Source organism: Sceloporus occidentalis, unplaced genomic scaffold (assembly GCF_023333645.1).
Source record: "Sceloporus occidentalis isolate IW3139 unplaced genomic scaffold, rSceOcc1.0.p SCAF_3, whole genome shotgun sequence".
Classification (NCBI taxonomy): domain Eukaryota; kingdom Metazoa; phylum Chordata; class Lepidosauria; order Squamata; family Phrynosomatidae; genus Sceloporus; species Sceloporus occidentalis.
In genome coordinates this window covers 69275004-69287639 of record NW_028316983.1, presented here as the reverse complement: position 1 = coordinate 69287639, position 12636 = coordinate 69275004, and the positions used below count along the sequence as shown (strand labels likewise).

The 12636-nt window shown below is 41.1% G+C and overlaps 1 protein-coding gene across 1 annotated transcript; it reads left to right on the top strand.

The window, feature by feature from the left end:
• The first annotated feature begins 358 nt into the window (after window positions 1-358).
• LOC149316163 (uncharacterized) lies at window positions 359-11353 on the top strand. Its single transcript, XM_089514917.1, has 5 exons — window positions 359-445; window positions 2455-2956; window positions 4429-4572; window positions 8498-8893; window positions 9661-11353. Exons 1-4 carry the CDS (start codon window positions 359-361, stop codon window positions 8872-8874), a joined length of 1110 nt encoding a protein of 369 aa, XP_089371043.1. The 3' UTR covers window positions 8875-8893; window positions 9661-11353.
• The last annotated feature ends 1283 nt before the right edge of the window (window positions 11354-12636 follow it).

Below are 12636 nucleotides of genomic sequence, written 5' to 3'. Positions count from 1 at the left end.
CAGTAACGCGATCAAGTTTTGTATGTAGAATGCCACTGTGTTTTTATTTTGTTGTTATAGCATGATTGCACAACTGTGCGGAACTATAGATTGCAATAGCACTATGCTTCCATTATCTTCCAATAGAGCAATTGTTGTGGAATTGGCCCTAGTATGATAATCTTAAAAAGAGTGTGGATACACCCCTAATCTCTACTATTAGATTTTATGAATTATGTTGTTTTATTATTGTCTACCTTTTAAAAAAATATGGTTGCTACCCACCCTGGGATTTCTTTGGAAAGGTGGTCTATAAAACAATCAAACACATTATTTTTGTATTCCGCCCCCCCCCCCCCTTGCAGTTTCTTGAAGCAAAATGAAAGATGCCTGGTACCTCTGGGTCTCCACTACACTCTGGGTCTGTCCTCTGGTATGGGGGCATCCCTGCAGCATTGATGAACAGGTGAGCAAAGAATGCATCTGTGTGAAGTGTAACTTGAACCTTATACATGGGAGGGAATTTGGTCCTGGGAGATTCTGACAAATTAATTTGATTCAATATTGGCTCTATATTCACCAAGTATACCCACACACAACAGTTAACAATATTTTGAGACGACTTTTACTTTTATGGCCCCACACTGTGAAATTTTGGGAATTCTAGCTGATGAGGGATGTAGCATTCATACCTGAATGCTAATCAATGCTAATCTCCATGCTGCTTTCCTCTATTTTAAAAGGCAGATTGAAGATTGGAAAGTAAGGGCAGCATATTTCAAATGGAGGACATGTGTACAACAAGGTGAAGAACTGTGGCCCTTCAGATCCTGTTGGATTCTGACTCATGCGCTCCCAAACCATCATATTGAATGATCAGGGTATATAAGAGCTGGAGTCCAGCCGCACTTAGCTCTAGGCAGTTGAATACAACTTTTTCTAGCATATGTATACCTAAGTTAATGGAATAGATATATTCCTAAGCATGATGTCTTTGGCATCAGGGCAGATGTAATGTAGAAAAAATAGGAAAGCAAAGTGAAATTCTACATACTTTTTTTTTTCAAAACTAAAACTATGCACATGTGAAATGAAATGACCATATAAATGGTCATATAAGCATTGCATATGTAAACAAAAACATTCTGAACCTTTTAGACAACCCTTGAAGGCTCTTTCCAACCTGTATCCAGGGATAATGTTTTCTTTCACCAGCCTCCACTTTCCCTATAATATCCAATTTGGTGACCAAACTTACACATCTATAAGTTTTTGAACATGATGCATGTATCTCCTGAGGCACACTTGTCTGTCCTAGCCCCTTTCCCTCTGTTTACTGTTCCTTGCATGTTCAGTAAGGGATTTTGGAAGCAGCTTCTCTTTGCCTTGCCTGGTGCTCAAAACATCCCGTTTAATCTCAAGGAGGAAAAAAAAAAGCTAAAGTTGTTGCAAATACCAGCTTCACCAGCAGAGGCTTCATTAATTGAGGTGCTGCTATACTGCTTTATGGATTATAGATATGTATGACTCTAATATCTGTGCTGGAAATGTCTTGGTACAGCAGTGAAGCATTCTGTTCAAGTTTATCACTCCCACCCTCCGTCCGCATAAGCTGTGGCATCCCTAGGGTTGGCATCACGCTAGTTACCCATCATGTGGTAACTCATGTTGTCAACCCCCCCCCACTGACCTTTTCCCACACCACACCATACAGAATCCTTAGTAATGCTTTATGTATTAATGTTACTCATAAATCATACTTCCTGTATATCATTGAATATGATGGCAATAGTTGTGACATAAACAACTAGCAAAATTAAAATTATACCTTTAAATTACAATATGATACACACAGCCTAAATGTATTTGCATGTTCATTGTTTCATGTGGTGAAAGTGAACATTTGGTAAGATGTGATGTTTTTAAAGATCATTTAAAAAGTATTTTAAAAATTAAATTAATAAAAATAATTTACATTTTTTTAAAAAAAACAACTGGGGCATTTTCTTTTTCTTTCCAGTGAGCCTCGCCTCACTCACCCCATCTCTTCAGCATTTTAAACAGACGTAGGTGAACACCTCCACCCATTTCTGCCAAAAGGCAGATGTTTGGGGACCAGTGTTGTCAATCCCCCCCTTAGGCAGTTACCTGGTGTGGCCCACACCTCCCACACCCCATAATGATGCCCCTGCCACTCACAAAATATGGCTGATTTTGCAAAGTGTTAACGTGGAAAAGCAGCTTTAGATGTATGACATCTGTTTTCTTTGCCAGCAATTCCAGTACTTGTTTTTTTTTTTTTTAAACCAACCCTGTAATTTTAGGTTGACTGAAGCTACAAAATGTAGCATGCTGTCACACAGTGCCCAGTGATTTGGCTAGGTAATAATAAAGTCCCATAAGAAAAATGAAAAATGGATTCATTTAACAATGCTTAAATTTCTGGATGCTTCATAAGTGCAATTGGTTTTCTAGGGCTGGGCTGCCTGCAGTGGAAAGAGCCTTCTCCATGTTCCAAACTCCCTGCCCAGGAACATCACCAGCCTGGACCTGTCTTTCAATTCCTTAATGATGCCTCGACACGGAACCTTTCTGAGAAGCTTCCCAACTCTGCGCTCCTTAAACCTCACCGGCAATGCCATTCCTACACTCTATTCTTCCCTCTTTTTTAACCTTGGTACTCTCTACCTGTTGGATTTAAGCAACTGCAGTATTTCTCATGTGCACCCAAAGAGCTTCTTTGGTTTAAATACCCTTCACACACTCCTGCTGAAAAACAATAAGCTTCAGTCTCTGGAGCTCTCCATCTTTCCTGGTCCTGGAGCCCTTGCCTATCTGGACCTAAGAAACAACAAACTGTTGTATACAGATGAACTTGCTATGCTTTTTATACAAAGAATCCACCATGTCGACCTTCAGGGGAATCCCTGGATGGACAATTCCTCCATCGTTCCTTTCCAGGAAGTGCAAAGACAAGGTAGGACAAGGCAGGAATAGGAAACGGGCTTGCAATGCTGAATAGGAAATGAGTGTGCAAAAACATGAAATTCTCTTTAATAAACATAAAAGCCAGAGTTTGAACAAATTAGTAGTGTAGATGAACATAATTGCTTCATGGATGGTTTTGGTGGAGATGGACATAAACAGGGGTAAGAATTATTTGGTTCTCCAGTGGTCTTTTCATTCTACACAGTCATAGCACTATGATTTCACTTGAATTGCTCTGGATGCATCTTATGGAATCATGTTGTAGCTCAGAGAGGCACTAGAGCTCCCTAATGAGAATTCTAAATGCCCCCATATAAACTGCAAATCCCAGGATTCCATAAGATAAAGTTATGGCATTTGAAGTGGAATCACAGTGCTATAATTGTGAAGTGTGAAAGGGCTCCAGCTGTAAGTCCCAGAATTGTTCACCATTCGCTCTGCTGGCTAGGGGTGCTGGCAGTTATAGACCATCATCTCTCTCTGGCTTTTCTTCACGAACGAAGATTCAGGAAGGACTCATCTCGCATTTTCTACAAGCACGTTGATGACTAAAAAGGCCAATCCGAGATAAACAAGTCCAGTTGCAGAAAGCACAGCAGAAAGTCTCCTTAGGTGATGTTTCCAGGTTGTGGTTCTTTCTGTGCTGTCATTTTTCTTCGAGACTCGTTCGGCGTGAGTTTTCAAAAAAGGCTGCAGCATTGTAGATAGTATGTCTGCATGCCTCCTGATGCGAGGCCAGGGCGGGCCATTGTTGATGATCAATTTGGCTGAGCCTGAGATGTTGTTTCAGGGAGTCCTTGCATCTCTTCTTTGGAGCACCCCTCTTATGCTGACCTGTGGCAAGTTCACCATAGAATACTATTTTTGGGAGGCGATGGTCCTTCATCCTAGAAACGTGACCTGCCCAGCGCAGTTGCATTCTCAGTAGCATGGCCTCAATGCTGGTGATCCCTGCTTGCTCAAGGACAGCAACATTTGTCACATAGTCAGTCCAGTATATATTTAGAATTGTGCGTAAACAGCACTGATGAAAGCGTTCGAGGAGTCGTAGGTATTGGCGATAGGTGACTCATGTTTCAGACCTATAAAGGAGAATAGACAGTACAATGGCTCTATACACACTGATTTTTGTGCTTTGCCTCAGACCATCATCTAGTGGAGTGCATAATCCCCACCCAGACCTAGACAGACCAATAGGCATTATTTTATATTTATTTATGCAAGCACTGTGATCTTCTGAACAGTGGCATTACGGATATTGGTGTCACCCAGTATGTGTCTCACAGGAAAACTGCTTTGCCCTCCCATCTGGCTGTCCAGTCTGCTGCTGGGGGTGGGGGGGAAGCTGTGGCCTCCAGAGTGCCTATTCAGGATCCAGTACAGCTGCTCCAAGATCAGCCACGCCAGACCCTGAATGCACCAAAGTGAATCAGCACACATAATTTATTTTGTGTCTTCTAGCTAAACAGACCTTCTATGAACTACACCCAGAACTCCAGATGCAAGAGATAACAACACTGGATTATCAGGAGCTGGACCACAGGGGAAAACTTCGGATCCCTCGTGCTGTTGACTCACCAGTCAGTCCAGCACTTGAGAATGAAAGTAAGTTAACCAAGATGAAGTTCTTACATCCTGCAGATGAATTATAGAACTTTGATGTTCCCATCTGGCATTGTCAGTCTTCCTCTGTTTGGTGTTTCTCTAGCAGTACTTCTTATGACGATGAAATTTAGAGTTCCCCTCACCAAAAATTACTTTTTGAATGGCTAATTCTTGTCACAGTAACTGCTGATTCAGACAGGACTAGGAAGATTTGGCAACAGAGATTCCTCACTGTGATATGACAATGCCGGTCACTCTAAATCCTGGTAAAAGAAATGCTTCTTAATGAGATCTGTCTTACTGTGCTTCCTGTTTACTAGCACATTTGTTCTTTGGAGTGATGAATGGAGACAGGAAAGACTTCCTGGTGCCACTGCTATTGTGTGGAACAGGCTTTTCCAGATGGAATAATTCGTTGATTCTAGTTACAATATCGTCACAGCTGTTGTACACTTTCTTGCAACAGTGCTGATACCAAGGCAAGCCAGAGGCTTTGTAGTGCATGCAATATAATTCTGGAACTAGGAAGTGCATGAGATTTGAGTAGATGACCACATGATACTTGCTCCTGTTTCCATTTAGGGCTGGCCTTACCATTAAACATAGTGTGTGACCAGCCTCAGTTGGTAGATACTGAAAGTCAGCAGTGACTGTCCCCTCAATCTTTATTCCTGTGTCCCCAAACCACTTTTCCTCTCTTGCAAGACATAATTATATGTTCCTGTCCTGCACACCTCAGACTAGCCTGCTGCTCTCAGAGTTGTTGGAGGACATTGTCCTCTTTCCCTAGCTGATGTGAGAATCAATTGCTTCTGCATGTGGGAGGTACCATCTTGTCCTTTAACTCAGGCATCAAAATGTCTGATCCCACTCCCACTGGGTGTTGCAATAAATGACTACATGCTGTGCATGTATATGTGCATGTGCAGTTCCCTTTTTGAATAGAAGCACTCCCCACTCCTAGATGTTGAAAATCTGCCCAGACTGAACAAACAAAAGTAATCACATAGTTGCCTCTGTCCACTTGAAAACCAGGCACGAAAACTGGTGAGGAGACTGAACAAGGAAGTTAATACCCTCATGAATAAACAGTGGACTCAGTGCTAGGCTTTCATTCATCACTGTGGATCACTGCTCTATTCTCATCCCCACCAGGTTCTGCAAAATACTCTTTCTGCTACCAAGAATTAAAAGAAATAACTTGCAAAAACCTGCTCTAGACATGTTCTCCATATTCTTGACACAAACATCTTTCAGACCATCATCTTTCCTAAGGAAAAATATCTGTGTAGAAGCTTTATGGTACTGAAGTGATCCACAAACTTAAATAATACATGAACAGACAAAAATAAACACCCGCACACCCTAAAACTTCCAGAGTGCCCTAATCCATGAACAAACCAATTAGAATTGTACTTTGTTTTGTTCTAGATTTACTGTGTTGAATCCAGAGATTATGCTTCACAAACCTTCTCCCAATGACTTGGTACTACGTTTTACACCACTGTTGTTTTATGCCAAGATTAGATAACCTTGTAAAATAGAAGGAGGGATTGGGTAGGATAGAATAGAATCAGGCCCAGATATAGGCCAAGATTCTGTAAATGAAGGGGTTGCTGTACTTAATGTTGACATTACTAACTTCAAATGCCTGTGATTTGATTCCTTATCTTTCCTCCCATTTCGCTCTGAGAACAATCAGTACAGCTCAGAGTTAAACTACAAGCTATGTTAAACTTGTAGCATGCAACTCAGAGTTTTGTTCTTATTTCAAATAAATGCACATGGGCCTTAGTCAGAATGTGTGGGTAGGAGAAGCAACCTGTGGTTAGTGGAAACCTAAGACTTATACCCAGTGCCCTCTTTTTTCCATCTTAAATTCTCCTTTTCTCCTTTGTTTGTTGTTAATTGCTTTTGAGTTGACCCCACCTCATGGTGATCCTGTGGAGGAGACATTTCCAAGACCCCCATCCTCCACTGATCTGCTTAGTTTCTGCAAATCCATGATTGAATCTATCCATCTGGCATGTCATATTATTGTCTTTCTACTTCCCACTATCTTTCCTAGCATTATTGTCTTTTCTAATTCTCATGATGTGGCTAAAATATGACAGCCTCAATTTGATCATCAGCTTGCAAGAAGATTTCAGACTTCTGTTCTGTTCAAGGACCATTTGTTTATTCTTTTGGCAGTCCATGGTATCCTCAGAACTCTTCTTCAGCACCACATCTCAAATAAGTTGATGTCTTCCTTTCTGCTTTCTTCACTGTCCAACCTTGCATTTAAAAAAATTAAAAGAAGTTCATAAGATGTCAGTAAAGGGTTCCTCGCTCCACCCTGTTTCTCCCCAACACAGGGTGAGGACAAAGTTAGGAGAGGGGAATGGTGTGTGGGCAGTTTAAAATCCCTTGTCCATGTGTGCAGATCCCTCTGGGTTAAACCTTCATGTGCTGATTTTGGAGATAGCTCATGATACAATGAAGATTTAAAGAGATTATTGGCAGAACAACTATAATGTGTGGGTCAATTTTCATTGCTCAACCCACAATAGTTTGCCAGGGAGAGTTGTCCATCGCTCTAGTGATATGTATTGCTGCATCTCAGTTTTCCTTGCAGAGGAAGTCAGCCACAAGGTGGGAGACTGTGGGCCCATTCACATTACAAAAAAAATCGGTTCTGAAACCGATTCAATCACGTGAAGTTCCTACTCACCCCGAATCTCACACAAGCGAATCCGAGGCTTGCACACCCGTTCCGTGTTAAATGGCCCCTAGCGCGGTGTTTTTGAAATCGGCGCAAATACCGTTTCTTTTGTAAAACCCCGGGACCTGGGAATCACGATCGAGGCAAATTGAGGGAGGGATTTAGGTCAGAGGGTGGGCAAAGGGCAAGGCATTTCCTCCCCTCATCGGAGGGGAGGGGGAGGAGGAAAGAGCCCTGGGAAGAAGAGAGCAAGGGAAGGCATTCTTTAGGAGCCTCTTTTCCCTGCATCCCCTGCCCAAAGCCCTCTGTCACTGGGCATTCCTTCCCTTGCAGGAGGAAAAAATTCAGGTCACGAACGGAGCTCATGTCAGGCAACCCCCCCCCCTTTTCAAATTCAAACAATTTTTTTTGAGCAAATATGCGCATTGAATACATTATGTTTGTATTCCAGAGGCAGATGGAGCTGGGCTTGCACTTTATATCCTTGGATCTCCTTGCCTTCTGCAGAGGGGGAAGCTACAAATGTTGCAAACAATCAATGTTACATTTTTAACAATTTTTTTGGAGCAAATATGCGCATGGTTTGTCTTCTTGAGCAGATACAGCAAGGGAAGCAAAGGGAAAGCTAATGTTGCTTTTAAAAGCATAAAAAAAATGCATGGCAATCCCATCCTTTGCCTGGGACAGGGGCAGATCTGACCCCAAAGCCCACAGGTTTATAAAAAAAGAGAGAGAGAGAGAGGCATCTCTCTCCCTGCTTCAGCCGCTGAAACCCCTGTGCCTGGCTCTTTAAAAAGGGAGGACACTTTCCCCGATGCCCTGCAAACGTCACCATGACGATAGCTTGATTGGCAGCAGCCACCTCGCCAGCAGACACAGAATGCATTCGATTTCTAATTTGCAGGTCAAAATGCATTCGATTTCAAATTTGTAGTGGGCACTTGCTAACGGAGCGATTCGGGGGAGGGGCATCCGGATCAGCCCAGTTCCTTCCAGGTCTTTTAGACCAGTATGAATGGGGCCTTGTTTTCTTCACAGAGAGCCATGCTATGTAATCTAATGCACGTTTATGTGGAATAAAAATCCTACTTAATTCAGTGGAATTACTCCCCAATCACTGTTTGTATAAATCTATAATGTTAAGATCTTTCATCTGTGAAAGCACTGGCACAATAACAGTTCTTGATGAATCCACCAGTCTTCCTTTTCTTTCTTTTGCAGCATCTACTAGCACACCTCCCCTTGAGAAGCCTGGGAAGAGCTGGCCATACTTTGCTGGTTTTGTGCTTCTGGCTGTTGGCATCTCCATCCTGATTGCAGTGGTTGCCAAATGCAAATTGCTCCAGAGGAACCGAGCCAGTTACCAGCATCAACGACTTCCAGATTCCCGCTCTGTTGGAAGCAGCCATGTTGAGGAAGCTGACATGGAGGTGGCTTATGGGAGGAATGATCCAGTTGCAGGTGCAGCTGGCTGTCATCCTGATGATGATGATGGTTTCATTGAGGACAACTACATTGAGCCCAACAGAGACCTGCAAGAAGAGGAAGATGAAGAAGAAGTGGAAGAGGAGGAACTGGAACCACATTTCAAACTTTGAGGATCTATTTGGAATCAAGGTCCAGTTTTTTACATATCCTCCTGTATGTGTTTGGAGTACCTTTCCATTTTATTTTATACATGCTTCCATCCAGTAATTTCATTACAACATCTCCTCCCATTTTTCTGACTTGAGGACAGTCTGTGGTCTCCCACCCTTGATCACAAGAGTCATCTGATCAGCCAATGGCTTTCTCAGGGGTATCTCCATTCTCAGAACTAAAGTACCCTCCTAGTACCTTTTACTCATGTAATTTGAGATTATCCATGTGCTAACTCCCATGTATGTATGCATAAAGAGCTGCAGGATTAGTCTGTTGACGGAATGATGGGATTTTAATAGTGAACTCAACCCACTCACAAAATTCAGGTTTTAATCTATAAAAAGACTAACTAGTTGTTTTTCTCTTAAAAATAAAAATAACAGCTCCAGAAAACATATGATCAGGTAAATATGCAAGATACTTATAGGGGGTAGTTAACTAGTAGTCCTGAAGCACAGGACGGAGAGTGGAGATAATGATTACTAGACACTCAGCATTCAGTTCAGAGGCTGATCCTGTATGGTTTGATGTAGAACTTTTTGAAACTTTTTTTAAAAAAAATGACAACTCTCAAAACGCAATAGGTTCCATGCTGGATAGTGGCTGGGAGATCACAATAACTGCAGACCAAAACGTTAATTTTTTTCAAGCTGTAGTCTGACTAAGAAAAGTCTGTACCCATTTGGACACAATGTCAGCTAGAGATTTCAATGATCTTCCTTATCCTTTCCATGTTTCTACAGGGCATCTGTCTTCATTCGGTGTCAAAGTTCCTCAGTTTTCTGTGGTTAAAATACCTTTAGAGATGGAAAGAGAAAAGAGTGATGGAGTGGAGATTGTGAGACAGAATGCTACAAGATGCTGGAAATATATCATGCCAATCATTTGGAGGGAAATGTTGTTCTAAGAATTTGAGAGTGTTGTTGGGATGGTCTCTCAGTGTACCCATGTCTTGTCTGTGGTCCTAGCTGTTGAGAACTGTCTGTCACATGTTGGACACTGCGGCATAGAATGCAAAGTGCCCTGGTTGCAGCTTCCAAAACCGTAGAGGCTAAATGATGAATTTGATGTAGGGAGCCCAACATACAGCCTCCCACCTGCTGCAACCACCAGAATCATTCATGACAGACACACTTCTCTGACTGATGTGGAAACATGTTTGATTGCCTTGGAACCTGATCATACTACAGAAGGATGAGTACCAAAGGCTAGCTTCTGTTTTAATAATTTTTCATAAAAAAGACAGCATCCCTAACTCTGAATTCATTGGGTATTCTTGGCTGCACAGTGCACATGGGAGTTCTACACACTGACTGCACGTCTTTCCTCTGTGTATGAAATATTTATGCCTTTAAGTAATCTTTTCAATCTGTGTTTGATAGAATCTACATTTATTTTACCTATTTCACTGTAGTGAATCTACAGCAAGTTTGTAAATAGTGCTGAAGTAACCCTTCTTCATACTATCTTCTCTGTAATTTTCTGGTTGTAGTTATGTTTCACTATCTGTTGGTGAGTTTCATTGTTCAGTCAAGTGCTTGGCTCTAAAACTAGAACCCCTAACATGTGTTTGACGCATTGCACCATGGGGCCTTTCCAGATGGTTGAAGAGTGTGCGTGCATTTCCCCTAAGCTATGCCTCTGTTGTGGTGATACAGCTTTTTGCCATCACTGAAACCCGCATTTTCTTTCTGTGCAAAATTATATAAAAGTCTATCCCTTTTACTACTGTATTTCTGGAGGTGAAGGATTGATAGCCATGCTTCACCTTCTTATAGTGCAATTATACACATTTACTGACAAGCAAGCACCATTGTGTGGTTCGTTGGAACTTACTTCCTGGTACATCTATTTAAGATTATATCTTCAGTTCTGATAATGTGAGCCTGTAGAATTGGGAAAGTGAAGGTAAAATATCACCTTGTCAATTTCAAAATTTGACAGTGCTCCTTGTAAGAGAGTAAATGAGACACACACACTATTTCCCCAGTGCTGAAGAACAAGATTGCCGTTTCCCCACTATGAAACAGAGCAATTTGAAGGAAAGATAGGGCAAAGCAAATAACAGCCCCAAATCAGGTGTATAAGCCTCCAAATTCCAAGCCTTACCTAAATTCAAAACAAACAGGATCATCTCATTAACCCCTTAGCTTATTGATCTGATGAGTAAAGCCTAGTGTTCTCTGAGTAAACTGAGTGGGATTTGAGATCAAAAAATGGCAATCTAAATTGCTCAGAGTGCAATTAGCATTACTGGACTAGGGCAAGAGAGATGCTGTTATTAAATTATACGAAGCTACCTCTAGGCTGATATACAAGGGAGAACTGAATAAATGAACTGGACTGGTCTCCACCCTAATCGTATGTAGTGGTTTGATGGTTCTATTAATAAATACACTCCTATCTATGTTTTTAAGCCAGTGTCATCATTGTAGTACTCATGTCCTCTTTCATTTAAAACTCAAAATAAAATAAAAATCGGGTGTTGCTTGCAAAGCTGTACTCACTATTTGTCTTCAAATGCAAAAGCAGATAACAACCATTGTGTTACCACTTATCTAGAACAAAATTTCATTGTACAAACAACTGTTTAGCACTGAAAACACAATAGACCTGGGGAAATTGACAGATGATAATCTTTTGCTCAACACAAGACCTCCAACCACTCCCTCCCCACTCCAAAGAGAAATGAAGGTGTTATTGGGGGAAATCGGGATGGTACGTCTACATCATGGCACTCCATCGTGTCTACTCATTTTTTCTTCTTTTCCATCTGGTTCTGTTGTTCATAGTTTCTACCAATTCTACCAGTTGAATAATATTACTCGAGTCCCATCTCAAGAGTGGAACAAAGGAAATACCTCCCAGGTGGGGGTTATATACCTTTGCAGGGTTGGATTTCTAGAAGTTTCAAGATGACATGAGTCCTCCCCTCCTCCTCCTCCTCCTCCTCCTCCTCCTCCTCCTCCTCCTCCTCCCATATCCGGACAGGGAGAGAAAGAGATAGATTCTTATCAGCACTTTATCTCACATTAGGTGCATCTCTGTTTACAGTTGTATTTAAGGCCTTCTTACAGAGTACATGAAACTCAAGCAAAATACATTGAGGGTGTGAAACTGTTACATGTGGTTTTAAAACAAACTAGCAAGTATACATGCATCTTGTAAAAAAATGTGTATAGACAGATAAGCACAGCTACCAAAAAATCCTTGCCAACCTTGCACAAACACAACTCATTACATGGCCCATTTAGCTTAGCACTGCCTACAGATGGCAGACTTTTCCTATTTTTCTAGCATCTTAAAAATGCTTTTAAAAAGAGATGGTAGGGGTGAGGTGAAACTCCATGTGAGGAGAAAGGAGAGGCCCCAGAACTTTTTAAAATTAAAATTTCAAATTTCATAATTTTAATTTTTTTAAAAAATTGAAATTTGTACAAAAATATTATTTTTTAAATTTTCTTTTAAAGCATCACATTTTAATCCATCTTTCACTATGTATATGTAAATACTTGTAGGTTGTGCGTATGATATTGTAATTTGAAGGTATAAACATAAATATAGTAGGATCTTAACCCAGTCTTCACTATGGGTATGTAACTACATGTAGGTTGTGCATATGATATTGTAATTTGAAGGTATAAATATAAATGCATTTAGGATTTTAACCCAGTCTTCACTATGTATATGTAAATATATGTCAGTTGTGCATATGATAT